General features: G+C 50.1%; 2 protein-coding genes across 4 annotated transcripts in view; one reads left to right on the forward strand and one right to left on the reverse strand.

The window, feature by feature from the left end:
• Positions 1-18648, forward strand: part of ACSF2 (acyl-CoA synthetase family member 2) — a 48821-nt gene that overhangs the window by 23619 nt on the left and 6554 nt on the right. For both annotated transcript variants that reach the window (XM_075111137.1, XM_075111136.1), the window contains exons 6-10: positions 25-187; positions 628-723; positions 1615-1763; positions 2406-2497; positions 3612-3688. In XM_075111137.1, coding sequence (XP_074967238.1) covers positions 25-187; positions 628-723; positions 1615-1763; positions 2406-2497; positions 3612-3688 — 577 coding nt within the window. The remainder of the gene's footprint in view (positions 1-24; positions 188-627; positions 724-1614; positions 1764-2405; positions 2498-3611; positions 3689-18648) is intronic.
• CHAD (chondroadherin) lies at positions 4957-12994 on the reverse strand. 2 transcript variants are annotated; one of them, XM_075111142.1, is made up of 4 exons: positions 12190-12993; positions 8405-8568; positions 8030-8175; positions 4957-5947 (listed from the first exon to the last, which is right to left on the reverse strand). In XM_075111142.1, the coding sequence occupies exons 1-3, from the start codon at positions 12967-12969 to the stop codon at positions 8034-8036; spliced, it is 1086 nt and encodes a 361-aa protein (XP_074967243.1). In that variant the 5' UTR covers positions 12970-12993; the 3' UTR covers positions 4957-5947; positions 8030-8033. The 2 variants fall into 2 exon arrangements, with proteins under 2 accessions (XP_074967243.1, XP_074967242.1); XM_075111141.1 differs by having other exon boundaries at positions 4961-5944; positions 12190-12994.

The raw sequence follows: 18648 nt of genomic DNA on the forward strand, positions 1-18648 counted from the left end.
TGATGGTATTTTTCTTTCTGCCAGGCTACCTGACTTATCCATTGTCATCACAGTGGACTCCAAGCTGCCTGGCACCTTCCACATGGATGAAGTGATGCAGGCTGGGGACAGCAGCCATATGAAGCAGTTAAGAGCCGTGCAGCAGACCCTCTCCTGCAACGAGCCCATCAACATCCAGTTCACTTCAGTAGGTGCTTCTGCCCTCTCCACGCCTCGTGGTTGGGTTCCTTCCTGGGGACACAGGGAAAGATGTGTGCGATGCTGAGCATCCCATTTCCTTTGCCATCTGCCCTCTGAGTCCAAGCCCTGGTTCCGTCTTCTGCTGTAGGATGGAGGAAATGTTCTAACATTTCCCTTGCTTCTTCCATTCTTGCTGCTCAGCCCTTTCTCAAGGGCAGATGGAGGTGAGAGGGTGTCATGTGAATTCTGTCCAACAGAAGTTGGGCCATTTTTTTGTTTCGTTTGGGATTAAGATGCTGTTAAAGAATAAAATAAAGTCTCCCAGGTCTGAATGGAGAATGAAGTGCAAGATGACCACAGAATCTTCCTGGGAAATCTCCCTTGAGATCACGTGTGGCTCATCCTTGGAGAAGGTGGCGTCATTGCATAATGCCCTGTGTCTTTCAGGGGACAACGGGAAGCCCCAAAGGAGCCACCCTCTCTCACAGGAACATTGTGAATAATGCCAATCTGATCGGCCTGCGGCTGGGCATCACAGAGCAGGTGGGTCTCGGCGGGAACAGTTTGGGGTCGTCTCCGCATGTGTGGAGAGCGTTGGTGCTTGCTCAGGCAAAGGGCAGGATGCTTTGCTGCAGGTGGTGTTGAGGGATACTCGTGCATAACGTTTTTCATTTCAGTGGAGTTTCATTGATGTTTCATTTTAGTTTCATGCAAAGTTTTTTTTGGGGGAAAATAAAAAATACCTTTTTGTGGGGGAAAAAATTGTGAAATTAATCGGTTTTCATTTTGGCGAATACTCACTTCAAATAATTACGAGACTCTGGATGCTAGCTTTGAATTCTGTTGAATGAGGTTTTAATTTGTTTTATGTGACTTCATTTCATGTCCTGTATACAGTCTCGTAACGCTTATCAGGATATGACCTTTCTATTTGTAGTTTCATTTAAAATTGGTAAAGGCAAATATTTTCTTTTGAAGTTCTGAAGTAGTTATTTCTAATGCAGCAGCTTTGATCCAGAAAAAAAAGATGGGTTGTTTCAATCAGTCTTCAGAGCCTTTGGTGTTTTTAAAAACAAAATAAAATTAATAGCATGTGCCAAGTCCTGCATATTTCATGCCTGTTGTAGCACTGCCACTCTTCTCTTCTGGCATATCATAAAATAATGTCTAAGCAATACCAGACCAAAAAGTCCAGCAATGAAAAGGCATTGAAATTTTCACATCAAAAACCTCCCAGACTGATTTTTATTAAAGGCAGGAAGCATCAGCGTCGTGTTTCCACCTAATGGGGATACAGATAAGTGTCAGATTTCTAGCAAGTTTTCAGTGAATCCGGGAAAACTCTGTTCAGATCTTTGCTCTTCAGCGGTGAGATGGGGTAGTCACGGAACGGAAGATCTCCTCTCCTTACTGTTGTCTTTGGCTTGATCCCAGGACTATCGCGTTGGCATCCCCACACCGCTCTATCACTGCCTGGGGTCGGTAGGAGGCTGCATGGTGATGGCTCTGCACGGGTCCACCTGCGTCTTCTCATCGCCGAGCTTCGAGGGGAAGGCTACGCTGGAGGCAGTGTCTCAGGAGAAGTGAGAGTTTGTGTCTTGCTGCGGAGGAGTTCATTGCTCTGCGGCGATGCTTTCTTCCCTTGTCTCACCTGCCAGGCCATTGCTTGCGCTCTTCTTTCCCATGGTGGGAGAGGCGGGTTTGCTGGTGCACACACTTGCACAGGCACTTCAGGAGCCTAAATCCTGCCTTTTCAGGTGCGCTTGGGAGTTTGTTACGCTCCTCTTTTCCCAAAAATAAGGGATCCTTCAGGTCACCATAAGGTTTTGGCTGGAAAACGTAGTGGTGTCTTGGTTTGCTATGGCTGGTGTGCTTTTACACCTAACCGCCTGCCCACCTTCTGCAAGTCCAGCTCTGCTGCTGAGCTACTTGCATTTCCAGCTTGTTCATCATGTGTAGCTTGTAAAACAAAAGGGCTTTTATTGTGTCTGCATAATGCACACATATGTATGTATTTATATAGGTTTTTATACATACATATGTATATGTGCACGGATGAAGAGCACGTCTGCTGTGCCTGCCCCCATGCTGCTGCTCTGCAGCCCTGCATTGGATGGGGATGGGGATGGGGATGGGGATGGGGATGGGGATGGGATGGGGTGCTGAGCTGGGGCTGCCCCTTGTTCCAGCTCTGCAGCTTTGCCTTTTCTCTCCCCTTCCTGAAGATGCTCCTTTCTACACGGCACGCCAACCATGTTTATAGACATGCTCGCCCAGCCGGACTTTGACTCCTATGACCTGTCAGCTCTCCGGGGAGGTAAGTCTGACAGCTCAAATCAAAAAAATCCAAGAAACTGGATATTACTGGTTCCCTGCTGGGAGGCTGTATTAAGCTTTGCGAGCAAATTGCTCTTCTGGAGGGAAGAGTTTAGTGGCACGAGCCTCATGTTTTGCTGTTAATTTGATGCCATGTTTCCTTTTCCTGGGGTTTCCTTCCAGAATTATGCATTTCTAAGATTTCTTTCATCTTAAAGCAGGTTGGTGAAGGACCTTTCTAACATTTTATCTGCTGGACTGGGGAGCTGGGAAGCCTGGTTTTGCTCAACTCTCATCTCACCAGCCACCACCATGTGGCAGCAGATGCTTTGTGTGCTGGTGCAGTCCTTAAAGCAGAGCTAGGTTGTGATTTCTCTGACCTAAAGTTTCCCGCCTGGTTTTGAAGTCATTAATCTGAATACTGGAGAGGGTGTGATAACATGTGCTGGAGCTTTCTCGCTTGTCGCAGACAGCCTCAGAAATAGCTGAGCCGAAACAGGGAGACCACCAGCCCTTTTGAGGCAAGAGCAGCACAGAGATAAGATGGCGCTGGAGCATAAAGAAATGTTTAAGCAGGTTACCTAATCATCTCTGCTATGTGAAAAATGATCCTGTCTCATCTTGTTCCCTCGCAAAGCCTGTATATCACCCCACTCTTTCACTCTGTTATCCCAAGATGGAACAGGTGAATGTGTGATCTGCCCTCTCCCGAAAGGGCTGCTCTGTGCAAGGCAGGAGGAAAGGTTTTTGGTTTTATGGTGGAGATGATTGATGGGAGTGTTTGTCATGCTAAAAAATCTGTACCTCTTTCTGCTCTGAGTCTTTCCTTTTTGGGAACTGCAGCTTGGACTAGTTTTGTGCTATAGAGTTTATTTTCCTAACAAGCAAACTCTGCCAACCCTTAATTCATTCAGGTAAACTAGCCTTGCTGCAGCCTTTGCTTCTTGAATAACTAGGACCTGTATCCATAAAAATAGAAAATATTTTGACAGGAACCCGTGTATCCCAAAGGTCTTGCCAGCATTTAAATCTGGGAGTGCAGAACCTTCTAAGGGACTGCTCCTGGGAATAAATAGATGGTTTCCAAGATGGTCATCTTGTCCTCTTTCTTCCAGGAATCATTGCAGGTTCTCCTGTTCCCCCTGAGATCATGAAGATGATTATCACCAAGATGCACATGCCAGAGATTGTGGTGAGTCGTGGTTGCTGACTAGAGCTACAAGTGGTGTTTGTTGTGGTGAGACCCTGAGCTTGGGCATCTCTGCACTGCAGCGGTACCTGGTGGTACCAGAGCCGCTGGGATCAGGTGTGACGGGACCATGGGCACGAGGCCAGGCAGAGGGGCTGGGAGGAAGAAGGGGGGTTCTGCCTGGTTGCTGGTGGGGTATCTGTGGAGGAAGCTTTGTAAGAAGAGCTCAGTGTCGTAAACTGAGCTTCTGGTGGTGCATTTCAAAGCTTTTATAAACCCTTCTGTTGTACGTGCTGCAAGGATAAATGATTGTGGAAGAGGCATTGCTGGTTTGTATCGGTGTGGGTGGGTGCACATGTTCATCTTGCTGCGGACCTGCTGGGTTTGTTTCCTCATCCTGGACTGCATGCGGATGCAAAACCTTGCTGCATGCTACGGGTTTGAGTCTGAACGTGGAAACGGCGCCGTCTGCACGTGCAGCACCAGGTGCTGCGTTGCCAGAAGGGCAGCACGTGTTGGACCACGCGTGCTGCTGCTCCATTACATGTCCCTGCACCCTTGGCCTGCGCAAGAGCATCAGCATGTCCTGCATGTGGAGGGGGACAGGCCACCGGCGAGGGGGTCGGTGGCACTCCAGGTGACATGTTTTGTAGGCAGGTCCTGTCATCCGCACGTGCATGGCTGTGAGTGAATGGCTGAGCCAAAAAGGCCTTTTTTGTTTTACTTTAAAGGAAATAACTTTGGTGCCACGCTGCTTGCAAATGCTGAGGAAGCAGACTGTTGTGATGGATAAACACGCAGGGCTGGGAGTCAGATTAGGCGTGTTATTGTTGGCAGGCCTGGACTGCACCAGCACCAGGGTTTTACAGGGACGACTGTGTGCTCTGCTGTGGATCAGGGGAGTCCAGGGCGTCTGTCCCGGAGCCATCTCAGAGGCGGCCAGGGTTTTTTCCTGGATGTGATGCTCTTAATGCCGAGCTGGAAACACCAGGGATAGCCCTGGTGCCATTGCCCAGACTCTGTCAGGTGACAGCTACCTATTTTTATAGTAGGCTTGGGTTTTGCCTCACAAAATATTTTCAGACATTACTGCAAGTGCCCAGGACTCATTAGGTATCACATGTTCCTGCTTTGTAGAAAGAGAGATAATAAAAACCCTCCCAAACAGTTGCTCTGCCCATAGGATAAAGAGGATTAAGTCTATATTTGTACCACCAGTCTCGTGTTCCTTCTGATCCCCCAGCCCTCAGACAGACACGGGGAGACTTGTTGAATTCATCTTTGCAGCAAGAGCTTTATACAGAAGATGTACATAAGAAAATATACAATTTGATTTCTATATAGGAGACAGAGGAGTTTTCATCCTCTTAAAGGTCATTTACACTCAGTTACAGAGGAATAAATATACATATATTTATATAACTCTTTAGGATTAAAAAACACAGTTAAATTGCAACTGTGGTATTGTAATAACCGTGACAATAAACCACAGTCATCCTGGTGTCCTGCTAGATCCTCTGGAGTATGGGCAGAGAGGAGGGGTGCCCAAGGCAGGCTGCACGGTGCGCACCTTCTCCTCTCGGACATACATGCATCTTGGTAGACCCCACAGAGTGGGAGGGAATCCAGTCTTCAGATGGCTTCAGTTTCGGCGTTTCCCAGTACTGCGTCATGTAAATGATCTCTGGCCAACCTAGAGAGATTGCCGCCTCTTGGCGTGAAAAGGCAGCTCGGTCTCGGGGCCACAGGTTCTTGGGCATTGCTTCACCTATCCCCCTCAGCCCTGGCCTGCAGGGATCCCCTCCGTGGGAAGGCAGAGGAGTCTCTTTGCATGGGTTGAGACCAATTTTCCTGATCAAACAGCTGGGGGAGGGATGCTCCTACCTTCCCACTTGCTTCCACTCCACTGGAAGGGAAGAGACAGCGACCAACTGGTTGATCGGGAACGTGGGTTACGTTGCCTCTGAGAAAGATGACTGTGTTTTACCGGCAGGATCTAGGTTAGCTTGTCTTAGTATGGTCATGCATAGTTTAGTTTTTAAAAATGCCTCTTTTAAAATATATAGATGTCGGAAAAGATTGAAAAGGTGGATTCCATCCTGCAGTGAGCAGAGAAGCGGGGATTCGGAGGAGGCTGGAGGTGTTCGGATATATCAGAAATGTTTCCTGACAGGTAGGAGAAGCTTAAGGAAGGACTCAGAAGTCAGTAGTTTTCTGATGGTTGAAGTGACCGGTCACCAGGACAGGCCATACCAGGGCCTGCTAGGGGAAAAAAAGAGAGAAGGCCACATGTTTAAGGAGATTTTTCAAGCAGATCAGTAAACTTCTAGCATGTCTGTTTATTTTTACTGTCAGTAAATGAAGCCCATACTTGAAAGTGAAGAGTTAGGAGTCACAAAGCCATTACGAGTTCCCACAGTAGAGGAGGTGGGTTAGTCCTGTCTCTGGCCTCTTCTGCCTACTTTCTGTGTGACTCTTGAGTATCTCACCCAAAGCATTGATGGTCAGTGAGCACTTTCTTCATAAAGGAAGAAATCCAACAGCGAAATTTTCAAGACTATTGAATTATTTTGGTGCCCCGGTTCTGAAAATCCAGGGCAGGAAGGTTTTTAGAAACTGCCAACCAGCTTTTCATCTGACATGTGGTCAGTGAGGCAAGTCGCTGGTCAGCCCTGGAATACAGACGCCCATAGCTGACATCTGAGAAAGCTGCCTGGCTCTCAAGAGGTGAACAATGAAGTCAAAGGTTCTTCATATTCCTTAAACTCATCCTCACCACACTGGAGTGGGTTTGTGTGCCTGCATTTTGGCACTGACACCTGAAGGTACCAAGCTTTGTCTTCTGCAGGACTGGAATAAATAGTTTTCTATTTTAGTAACACTTGTAAACCTGTTTGAGGGAGCTGGATGGAAGGTGCTATAGAAAACCAGGTATTATTTCATGGTTTTCTTAGTCTCATCATGGAGGAGTGAACTGGAATTGAGTTCAGACAGGGAGGGAAGAAGGTTAAGAATGGCCAGACCTGTAAATAAAATATATTTAAGTATTGTGGTTTAGAAAAGTGAAGGTTTTCCATCCTTAGAGCAGAACTTTACCCACCCTATACAGAACGACTGGTATTTCCATCTCTAATCCATAAAACCTCTGGCATGGCAAGAGAAATAACCACTTTAGGAAGGTGCAGAGCAGCTGGCATCATCCCTGACATTTTGGTCGTAAACTTACTTTCTCCATCCTGTTATGCATATCCTTAGTGAACTGGGGACCAAATGGCCATGGCTGGGCTTCGGGCTTCTTCCTCGTCTTTTCTGTTGCAAAAGGGCACAGTGACAACCCTTGTTCATACAGTGCAGTGCAGCGTCACTGCACTTTACCTAACAAAAGAGCAAAGGTCCCTTTCCCAAGAGTTTACAAACTTGCAGGCTCATCCAAAATCCTTGGGGATCTGTACAGGCTCCAGACCTATTCCTGGGATGGGGAAAAGTAAAATTCTTGGGATGGAGTGATGACAGTTGTGGGTTTTTTTTGCTACACTGTGCGCTGAATTTAAGACTCTTGGTAGTTTCCAGTTGTGTAAGGTGTTTGTGTGATAGGTTTTCATGGTTGGTGTTTGGATTGGTAGATGTCAGCAAGCTCATTGCTCAAGGGAATGTCAGCCCTGTCTCTGAATCACCTTCTGGCCCAGAGCACTTTATTCAAAGAATATTTGCTGTCTCGAACCTTCCTTTTCTGGGACATTCATTTGAAAGCATCAGCCCTTGTTTTTAAATACCTGAGTGTCTTGAATGGGAATTGTAATTGCTGAAAGGCAGGTGCTGGACTGAGAACTGCTCCTTGTGGTAGACATCTATTTTCATATGGGCTGGGCAGCCTGGGGCCAGATTTCTCAGCCATGTCCTGCCCTGGATTTCAGACCAGGCTCAGAGGACTTCTACGAGGGCAAAAGGCTGAGCATCTCCAGTTGGTTAGAAAAGTAAACCACCTGCGATCCCAGCTCAGGATAAGAGTAGGCTAAATCCGCCCTTGTTTTGACACTTAATTACACGTTTCACTCTTGCTGCCCCAGGTCTGTTTATAGACCTGTGTTTGTTTTACAGGGTTGACTCCATCCCTGATGCTCCAGGCAGATTCTCTGCTCTGGGAGCACATGGAGCAGAGTATTGCCAGGAGATGGAGCAGCTCTGAGCTGAGGCATTGGTGGGTGAATGGATGAGCTGTTTTGAGCCAAACCCTACTGCCATTGATGCCAGAGACAGAAGACCCCGTACCTTTGGTGGCATCAGGGTTTGCTGTATGTCAGACTAAAAGCTACCGATAGGAAATGACTCTGTGAACCATCTTACGTGTTTAATGGCGGCTTCCCTTCTTGGACCTCTTGGTGGGGAGCTTGCAGGTGCGGAGGGCCGGGGTGTCTCTAATGGACTGCCCCCGGTACTGCGCAGGTGTAGAGCAGGTCTCCTCGGTGCGGTTGCGATTGCCCTTCAGCCACCTGGGACATGGGGAGAAACAAGACCGGGAGTTCACAAGAGGTACAAACCATCATGGACAACACTCATACCACGAACGGAGAGGGCAGGCTGGAGAAAGAGCTGCTGAGCATGTGTGCAGCCTTCAGCAGCCTCCTCTTAGCCTGGCACAGCTCAAAGGGCACCTCCCTCAGGGGAGCCCCAAGGAGACCCCAGGGAACGTGGGGAGGGAAGGGGTGCGTGGTGCCGTACTTGCGCAGATGTGCTAGCTGGCAGTTGCAGTGCCAGGCATTTCGGGAGAGCGTCAGCGTCTCCATTTTGTCAAAGGGGAAGTTGCGGGGGAGCTGGGTGAGCCGGTTGTTATCCAGGTGAGCGGTCTTCAGCACAGTCACACTGGTGAACGCGTTGTCTGCAAACTAAAGCACAAAGGTTTCTGGTGAGGAACACTGAGTTAAGGAAGGGGACTGCAAATCTGCGTGCCTCTGTTCAAGACTTCTGGTGGCATAAGCATGGAAAGAGCAAGAGAAGGAGCGGTGGAAGGGGGATCCTGGCTCAGTGGAAGCTCTGGACTCCTATGAGAGGCATCAGGCTGATGGGCTCATGGGTGGTGGAGTCTCCTGCCTGAAAAGACCTATGTCCCAAATCCATGCGGGATTGTCTTTGTAGTCACATCCCTAAATAAAGTGAAGTCTGTCAGCCCTCTTTATTTTTGAGCCATACTTCCCCATTCTAAATGAAGATATTTTCTGAGCGTATTCCTTTCCGAGGCTGGAAATTCTCCCAGCAGCTGTTGCCTTGCCTGTCCTGGAACGGCTGAAGGAGAGAGTGTTTGTGGCGTCTGAAGGGGCTGTAGACTTTGGCAGTGCCCGGGGGCTCCAAGTGGAAAGTTACACTTGGCATCTGAGCAGTTTAGAAATAGAGGCAAGTTTCCAGCACCTCAACCTCCTCTGTTTTTTTCTCATTTCCAGTGGGTTATTTGCAAGGGATGCTGCGAGATTTCTCTTTTCTCAATTAACGGCCAGGCTTTAAGGGAGAGCCTTGCTTAAAAAAGAGGAGGGAGGCTGTAAACCCAGCTCTGCAGCCCTCTCCTCTCTTCCCCGAGGCCTCATCTCTGGCTTTTCTCAGCCCATGGTTACTTGGGTCGGAAAGTTTCTTCCTGAAAGCAAACCCTCAACATAAACTTTCTTGGCGGTGATGTGTTGGAGAGGGGGTCATCGACAAAGCACAGAGCTCCTCTTGGCTATAACAAACCATTCCTTCCTCTTCTCAAAGCAGGACAAAGCTTTCTCAAAAGGGTGGAGAGGAGGTCTAGGTCTAGCTAGGTCTAGGTCTACCAGAACCGCCCCCACAGTCAAAGACCTGTGCTCCCATTTCTGGCCAGGAGCTTGCGTTCAGACAGGACCATCAGGGTGTGTTCTCGCTTTCTAAGCTGAAACACTTGACAGAGGAAATGCACTATTTTAAGCTGTGAACTTTTGTCATCTTCCAAATTAAGCAATGTTGGATAGGATTAGAGCTTAGCTAGGAGACTTCCAGAGTACTGTAGCTGTTGGACAGTCGGCAGTGCTGGCCTCTGCGGTCCAGAACTGAGCTGACCTTGGTAGGTTTTACTGTGCTGATAGTGGAGCTGCTCAGAGAGATGCTGGCATGCCGTGCAGCGGGGCGGTAGCTTGGCCACGTTCTGTTTTGGACAGTGGTGTACTGTCTCAGCTGCTCATTCCTCTCCCAGCCCCATAAGAAGAGTTCCCATCTGCTGGTAACAGCTGCCTGCCAGAGCATGCATTTGTAAAGAAATCAGTGATTTTCCCCTTATTTAGATGGAGGATTGCTGCTGTAATTTATTTTGTAAGAAATATGTAGAGAGGGGCGTACATAAAGCTTCCAGGATCTGCACTGCCTGCTTTCTTGTTGATGTACGTGCTGGGTCCGGGCCCGTGTGATGCAGCCCTGCAGGTGACTGGTGAGGGTCCGTGATGCTGGTGGGGAAAGGGAGCTCTGTGCTGGAGCTGCAGAGCAGCCTAAGGGCTCTTCTCATTCTGCTCAAGTGCAGTATAGGCTGGGATAGCTTCATCTGGAAGGGTTTTGCATTCGATTAGCTCAAAGATCGTGCAGTCATGCAGGGAACAGCTAAGGACAGTATTTTTGTGGAAGAAAAAGTGCTGCAGTCAAGCTGCCAACAGCCTTTAAAGTATTTGGTAGTGATTTCCTAGGTCATGAGGCCTCTGTGATTAGATGTCCCCTAGCAGCACAAAGTTAATGCGTGGGCCGTTTGGATATGAGGCCTTTGAGGATTTGAAGAGAGAACTCTGAGCTGGGATGGGAGCTTTGTTTTCCTGAAAAAGAAGGCAAGATGCAGAAGCCACCCCTGTTAGTGCTGATCCTGTAAACTGGTGCCTTACTGGGCTGTTGGGGAGGAAAGGAGGCACCTGGCTGCAGAAGAGCCTTTAAAGGTGCTCTCCACAGGTGGTCACTGAAAAGAAGAAAGACTTTTTTGCTGGCTAGAATTGTTAACCCTTGCTTTTTGGCTAATTGAAGGACACTTAATTCCCTGGAGTACCCCAGAATCATGGGTTAGCCTAACTTCTTCAACGTATAATGTGGGACTCTGATGTCCCTACAGCTGGTACAACATTTAAGCTGTAATTTTTGACTTGCACATGATGAAAGTGCCTTAAAACTGAGTCTACAAAAGTGCTGTGACAGCATGTCTAAGGTCTTGCCTAGAGAGGCCAGTGCATTGTTTTAAAATGTTGAGTTTGCCTACTCCCATCCTGGAGACGTTAGTGCTGAGGGTGGACAAGGGCTTAAATACTGACTGAGTGCTACCAAGCTGTTTTAGGTAGTGTTGCTTGTTCTCTACCTGGGCAAGCTGCAGTTCCAGTTTTTGAGCATTTTGGGATGCTGTATCCCTTTTAAAACCCTGGTGCGCTTTATTCCTTGTATCTTTCAGGTGATCTGCTCATCCCTGTGAGACCCTCTGACTTGCTCTTTGTTGCCAAGTAATTCTCTTTTTCATCACATCTTCCTGCACGTGGTGGGTGTTGCTTTGCCGTGAAGTCCTTGCCTGCCTTACCTGGATTCCCTTTGCCTTTGGGCTTCCTGGCAAAGCATCATCCCAGGGAGAACTGTTCTGCTCCACCTGCAGCACCCTTCCTCTCCAGCCACATGGGGTGCACCTAGACCTCAGGCTGCAACAGGGTGCTGCTTTTCCTGCAGTGTGCTTGTTTCTGTTCTTGCACTGCCTGACGTTGCAGAGGTCCCAATACAAGTGATTCCCTGAGGGTGATGCTCCTGCCTGTGCATCATGCGTTCTCACAGAAGAAGAAGGGGGTTGTTTTGCCATTCGGGATACCTGAATGTCCCTCCTCCTCTCCAGTGGGAACAGGGCCCCTTTGTAAGATGCTGCAAGAGTTCCTTTTTGAGAGAGCATCAATAAACAAACCTTTCTTTATAACGTGTAAGGTTGGGAGGCATGGGGGGAGGTGAAGGTCCATATGCCTACCTGTCTGCAAGGCGTGGGTAAGAAACCGCTGCTATTCATAGCCCCCCTCCGAGGAGTCTCCCCCTCCCAGCCTACAGCAGGTACCCAGGCTGAACGAAGGAGGCAGAGCAGTTCCGCTCTGCAAGGTGGCAGTGCCCTTCAGTCCCTCAAGTACGAGGCAGACGCCTGCCTCTCATCCCACGCCGTGTGTCTGGGACGATGGAAGGTTGTTAATTGTTCTGGAGCACCCCAAATACCTTTCTCAGTGACTGGTGTCACCTCCAGCTTGGGAGGGAATGTGCAGCTTTTCCAAGGAGTTTGATCAGCTCCAGATAATTTGGTTTTGCATAAAATAACTCAACAGAAGGGTGGAGTACTGTCTCATCCCTTGTTTAGGCCGTGTCAGGGGTGTTATCAGCTGGCCAGTGCCTTGCTGTCTGCAGAGCCTGCAGACCTGCATCTCCCCTCTCCTCTGCAAGGGAGGAACAGCAAACCGAGGGCTTTGTAAAGGAGAAGCCCCATGTTACTTATCTAGAACAATTGGAAAGAGACTCACCTTTTTCAGTTTCATGTTGTCCAGGTTGAGTGTCTGCAGGTAACGCCCGAAGGACTGGAAGGCATTGTCAGGGATGACCTCAATTGGGTTATGAGAAAGCTTCAGTTCCTCCAGCACTCTCAGCTTACTCATTGCGTTCACAGGATAGCTGCTCAGCTGGTTCTTGTCCAGATGGAGGACAGCAAGGTTTTCTACGTCCTCCAGAGCCCCGGGCAGGAGGTTGGTGAGGGAGTTGTCAGAGAGGAAGAGCCAGCGCAGGTCTTTAGCCCCATTGAAGACCCCTGGTTTCAGCTCCCGGATTTTATTGCTGCCTAAGTGCAGGATGAAGAGGTTGACAAGAGGGGAGAGGAGCCCTTTGGGTAGGTCTGGGATCTTGTTCTGGTCCAGGTACAGGTAGGTGAGCTCAGACAGGTCATCGAAGGCTCCTGGCTTTATGACACTGATCTGGTTATCAGTGAGATAGAGGTAGACCAGGCTCTTGAGCCCCCGGAAGGCTCCGGTCGAGATCTCCTTGATCCGTGAGCCCTGGAGGTGCAGGGACACCAGCTTTTTCAGGTCACGGAAGCCATTAGTCGGCAGGACGGGGAAGTTGTTCTTCTGCAGGTTGAGAAGCCGCGTTTGCTCAGGCACTTTGGGGATCTTCTTTAACCCTGCGTTGTCACAGATGACGTGCTGCAGGTCTCCGCCGTGGCAGTGGCAGCTCGGGGGACATGCCTGAACGATGGAGGCAAGACATGCCAGTAGGCTGAGGACACCGAGGAAGAAGCCTGACCGATTCATGGTCAGATCTGGAATTAGTGTGGTGGGAAGAGAAGCAGGAGGAGGAGGAGGGAGATGGGTGGGAGAGAGAGAGTAACTGGGTTTGCAGCATGCTGAACACAGCCCTATTTATAATGTTATTAAAAAGCAAAATCCCTTCCCACAAACCACAGGCAGCAGCCAGTTGGAAGCAACTGGCTTTGGGAACTTACTGTGAGCTTAACCCCTTGGCACCAGGCAGAGGAGTGTCCGCAGTCCTGCCTGGCCCAGCTGCTGAAGCGACTGTGCAGAGGTAGTTTTCCTCTCTGCAACAGGGAGGCAAATGGTCGGGAAGAACAAACGCAGACCTGCTCTGCGGGGAACCTCTCTGGTCCCTGCTGAGCCAAGCGGGGCCCAGATTCATCACTGGGGGGAAAAACCAACCTGTTTCGGTTGAACGGCATAGCAGGCAGCACTGCTGTGCTTTGCAGCCACCTTGTGCAGAAGCTTTCAGCAGGCTCCTGGGCTGTATTTAGCCTCAGCTGGTTTGGGGAGAAGCACCTTGTCCTGTTATCACAGAGGGTTCTGGGGGGGGTCTGGTCTTGGTGATTTCAAAGCCAATTGCCTGGGCAGGACTGGGAGAAGATGGGAGCAATACGGGGTCATGCCAAAGGCCACCAGTGCTGTAGTTGCTCTTGCAGTGCAGAGTTTTCGTTGAAGACTTCCTGACCTAGACTACACCTGGAGCTGGCCAAGAAAGGGAGAGCAAAGGCAGTCTTAATTTTTGCTGTGTCTTTTCCTATGAGCAGCTGAGTGTGACACATCCATGGTCATGGTCAGAAGCCCTGTGTGAGGGGGTTTTTCTCAGCACGTGGCACTGTGGAGCAGTGGCTGTTGCTTCCAGCAAGGGCTGGGGCAGTGGCAGAGCCTGCAGGGAAGCAGTGGGGCACGAGCTGGTGGATATGAAATGCCAGACAGTGGTGCCCTGCTGCGTGCCTGGCTCAGATGAGGTGGATGGCAATGTCTGTGGGTCTCGAGACGAAGCTGTGGACAGGGAAAGTTGTGGGCATTGCTAAAGGGTTGGTGAGGTAGGAGAGCAAGGAATTCACTGCCGGAGCTGGGACTAGGGTCTGCCTTGGCTCCTGTCTTGGGGTAGCAGTTGCAGAGGTGAGTTAACAATGCAGGGGATGTCCCTTGTTCTCCCAGTAGAGAAAGCTAAAGCAAAGCGGTTAAAAGCCCCAGCGCCTGCTTCTGTGAGTGTGAAGAGAGAGATCCAGGGGTTGTGGGGTGGGGTTTGGAAGTGGAACATTTTGAACTGATTTCCAGCCAGTTCCTGGCTGCAGCAAACAGTTGAGAGCTGAGCACATAACTGTGAGCTTGTTGAGATTTCTGCTCCTGAGGCTGGCTGCAGAGCCCCAGCGGAGCTTTTGCAGGGGCGAGACAGGCTCAAGAAAGGGAGGAAATCCAAGGGCTGGCTTAGGACACAGACTGGCTTATTCACCAAGATTTCTGGGTTTTTCCATTGTTGCAATGAGGAATTAGCCAGCGCGGCCGAGCATGCTCCGGACGGTGTTATGCAAACTGCCTGGCAGCCCGCGCTCTGGTCAGCAGCTGTCAGTCTGAACGGTGTTTTCATTGCATGGCCCATTTGGGGGAGAAAAGGGGCTTCTGGGGTGTGAATGTAGGTTCTGGTGAGCCTGGGAGGCAGATGGGGTTAGCCAAACGATGTAATGTGGGACCTCAGTGCAAACCAGGCCATGTCAGGCTCCCAGTGTTTGTCAGCCCGGAGGTGCAACGCCCTGCGGTTGAGCAGCAGGGGCCTGGGCACTCACCTTACCAAGTGCTTCTACTGCCGCATCTCCAGAGAGATGCTTTGACCGTCAGAGCTCCAGGCTCCTGCTGGAGGGACCTCCTGCAGGACTCGCTGCTGTAGTTACTGTAGGATTTAAAACTCCTTCATCGAAACAGTGGTATTTTTGCTTATGCCTGATTCAGTTGGCACCACAGCGGTCATGCACATGCTTTGATCTCTGGAGTAGCTCTTTGAATGGTCAGGACCTTTGAGACAGCAAAAGAGAAGGTAGACAGAAGAACCCTCCATCTTTTCCTCCTTTGCCTCTCCAGGTTGATTGGGACTGAGAGTGCCCCTTAAGTGTGCGCTGCTCGTAAAGCTCAGACAGGGAGCTGGGTAAATGGATGGAAAAGAAAAAAAATCACCTCTAAAGCAACATCTTTTATCCACTGATTGATTTTTTTTTCCTCTGAGCAGGTTCAACCACCTTAGTCTTACTTCTAATCATTTGATGAACAATTCCTGCAGTTACCACCAGCTATGCTGTGCAAGAGCAACTGATGGGTGAGATTTAAAATCCAGCCTGTTTCTGCTGGACACTGAAGCCAGGTAGCCTGTCTGTGCTCCCTCCCCGAGTGCAGCTGATGCCTGATACTTGGTTTTCCCACCCCTTTGCAAAAATTACTGGCTAACAGCTTACAGCTTCTGCAGAGATTTCTGCCAGCGCAGGTCAGATTAGAGCAAAAAGCTGCTGAGGGCCTTGCAAACTCCATCCATAAATACATCCTACCCATGTGTATTTCTGGAACAAGACCCTTTCAGAGGTTAAACCTCAAACCATCTTCCCGTCTTTCTTCCTCTGAGGATAAATTTCCCTTTTTTCTACCATTTATCTCTTTGCTGGCTGAGACTGCATGTATCTGGGGACAGAGACACTCTCCCTGCAGGGACGTGTGTGCTGTGGCTGGAGCAGGCGGGCTGTGGACAGGGGTGAGACCCGTAGCTTCCTCGTGAAGGTGCCGCGACGTAGCTGCCACGATGCCGGTACAAGGTGGGAAGCTGTCCCTACCCAGGGCTCCCCGCCAGCCCAGTGCCTGCAGCAGAGGTTAGGTGGGTTCCAGGTTATTTTTGGTCCTGCGGTGGGGTGACAGTGAGGCAGTGCTACTCAGGGAAGGGTGTCTGCTTCTCAGCTCCATTTCTACAGGCACAAATGTTGAATAAAAGGAAGTTCTTTCCCCTAATGTTTTTTGATTTCCATGCCTTGCTGAGCACATTCCTGTGGCGGGAGCTGGTTGGCATCTGCCACAGCTGGCACCTTGCCCCTGGGGTCCCGGCTGTTTGTGTTTTGAGCTGCTCGCTGGTGGGGTTTGGTCTTCCCACACCGGGTTTTGCAGCCCTGGACTAGCCAGCAAACATCCAGCGATCCTCAAAACCTCTCCTGCGTCCCGCTCGTGGGTGGCTCGCAGGCTGGCAGTGACAATGGCAGCAGTGTCAGTGTTCCTTCTGCTGCGGTGGGATGCTGCAGTGAGCTGGGTCCCGTCCAGCCCCCTGCCTCGCAGGACATGGCAGAAGAGGCAGGATTATCCCACCATCCTCTCTTTCTTAATTGATTAACAGTTCTGCAAACATTCCTGGTGCCTAGTAATTTGCAGATGCTGGACTCGCCTCCTCTCCTTCTTGGAGGCGTTGTGGTCTAAACAAATAAATACAGTTTTTGAAACAGTATAAATATAGATTTGGGGTGTTTATTTGGTGCTGCAGGTCAGAGCTGTTTTGATATAACATTGGAGATGGTCTATTCCATATTTAATTTTTATTTTTGATAGTACTAACACTTCTGGCATATCGATACAGCTGCACATGTTATTCCATGATAAAATGTTCCATTGCTTGCTTAAGCCTGATGCTGTAGTTTTTAAGGGGACCCAGATCTAGTTTTGTACATCAGTGCACACTAGCAATCACCTTCTTGCAGTGGCACCAGTGTTGCCGGCCCTGGGGTCCGGGCTGGAAGCGAGGGCTCATGCAGCTTGGGGAGGTGCCCTGGGGTGCGTGTACCGTCCCCATTTGCACCAGCCCTTGCGGAGCCGAGCCCCTGCCTCTGCCTGGCACTGCGCGCTGGGGAGGGAGCAGGCTAGGGGAAGGTGCAAGCTCTGCGGAGTCCCAGAGGGGTTGTCCCAAGCGCAGAGCACCCTGCAGGCAGTGTTTGAAGAGCCCTGGGGGGTGGGCATGGTGTGCCCCAGAGGGTCTGCAGGGTCCCCCCCCTTCCAGGCAGTACCTGGAAAAGAGGTACCTAGAGAAGTCCCTGGCTTTTGGTGATGTGCAAGTATCTCATCAGTGACAGCAGCATCTGGGGCTCTGAGTTGATGCCCAAGTTATCATTTCTATTTGCCGTGTGTGCAGGGTACCTGTCACTGTGGTGTGGGGGCCCAGGCTGCTCCTTGGGCTGGAGGAGGTGGTGGTGGGTGCACCTCCTTCCTTCTGATGGTTTTCTTCCACTGTAGCATGGCCTCCACCCATTGATATGTTGCCAGTTTGGCTCCCCGTTGATGTCCACCCACCCTTCCCTTCTGTCTGATCCCAACAGCTGCTGCATGATGCTCTTGGCCTCTCCTGTGAAGCTCACCCAGCCCTTGCTGCCTCTCCCAGCCCTGCTGTGTCCACCCTGCAAGGCACCAGGCATCCCCTAGCAGCCCGCTGCTCTCCCCAGGGCTGCTGACCTCTCCGCAGCTCTTGCAGGCTCTGGGGAAGAGCGGACCTTTCTTCCTTTGCAGAACACAACCGATCCATGCAAGACTCCTGACTTTCCCAAATGCTCCCCAGCCATGAGTTCCCACCCTGTTCCCAGAATGGAAAACCGGCTCCACTCGGTGGCAGCTTCCCTGCTTGTCCTTGGCCAAAGTGAGACCTCCCCATCCCATCCCACCTTGGTTTCAGGGAGGACCTGACGAGTAGGTGGTTTCAGTAGCTGCAGAAGCAATGGGAATGTGCTGTGAGAACATTTAAAATGCAGCATGGAAGCAACAAGATCCTGGACTTCCAGCCATGTCTTCAGTGGGAGCTGAGCTCTCCAGATCCAGGGGGGATGTTACCTTTGCCCCTCGCTTTTTGCTGAGTTCCCTTCTCCAGCAGCTTTGAGCATTCAGGTAGGCCCAAACCAGTGTTTTTCCACCCTTGCAAGACTTTGTTTCTGCACATTTCCTCTCACTTTTTCCTTTTAATTCCACTTTTTCTAAATGCATTGGCACCCAGCAGCAGGGAGGATGGAGTTAATTACATAGCAAAGACCTTTTATCAAGCTGTGGATAAACCAGTAAGTAACTGCACATGCCTTTGCTGGTTGCCACTGGGCAGTGCTTCTGACATGTTGGCAGGGCTGGGGAAATACTTGCAAGCCTCAAGACTTCTGCTCCGCTTGGAAAGAAGAGAAGCAGCTTTAACTCCAGACCGCGAGGAGCAGTTTGTCCTCACTGTACAATAACAGGAGGTCAATTTTCAGCAGCAGTCTTCTGGCCTGGGTAAGCTGGGTTGCCATTTTTGCAGTGGTCTCCTCCTGAGGCAAAGCTATTGCGTGCTATAACACAAAGACGGTGCTTTGGGCACCTGATATTTTTGGGAACGTTTTAAGCCCCATCCAAACTGGGACTGTCTGGCAGCTCTCTGGGTAGGGAGAAATGCCAACAGGGTGGCCACCCTTGAAGATTTGTCCTACAAGACCTGCTTGTTTGTGTCCTGACGTTTTTGACACAAAGATGGCACTGTTGCTGGGGAAGGAAATGAAATCTCAGTGTGACATAGGCTGGACGTGATCAGAAGTTGGTTTTTTTTGCAGCGGCAAAGTTGACCTGAAGGTTCAGGAATATTCCAATACAATTTGGGGTAGCAGGACATCTGCAAAGCAAGGAGATCCGTGTCCCCAGAGGACAGCA

The sequence above is a fragment of the Phalacrocorax aristotelis genome, chromosome 16, assembly GCF_949628215.1.
Source record: "Phalacrocorax aristotelis chromosome 16, bGulAri2.1, whole genome shotgun sequence".
Lineage (NCBI taxonomy): Eukaryota > Metazoa > Chordata > Aves > Suliformes > Phalacrocoracidae > Phalacrocorax > Phalacrocorax aristotelis.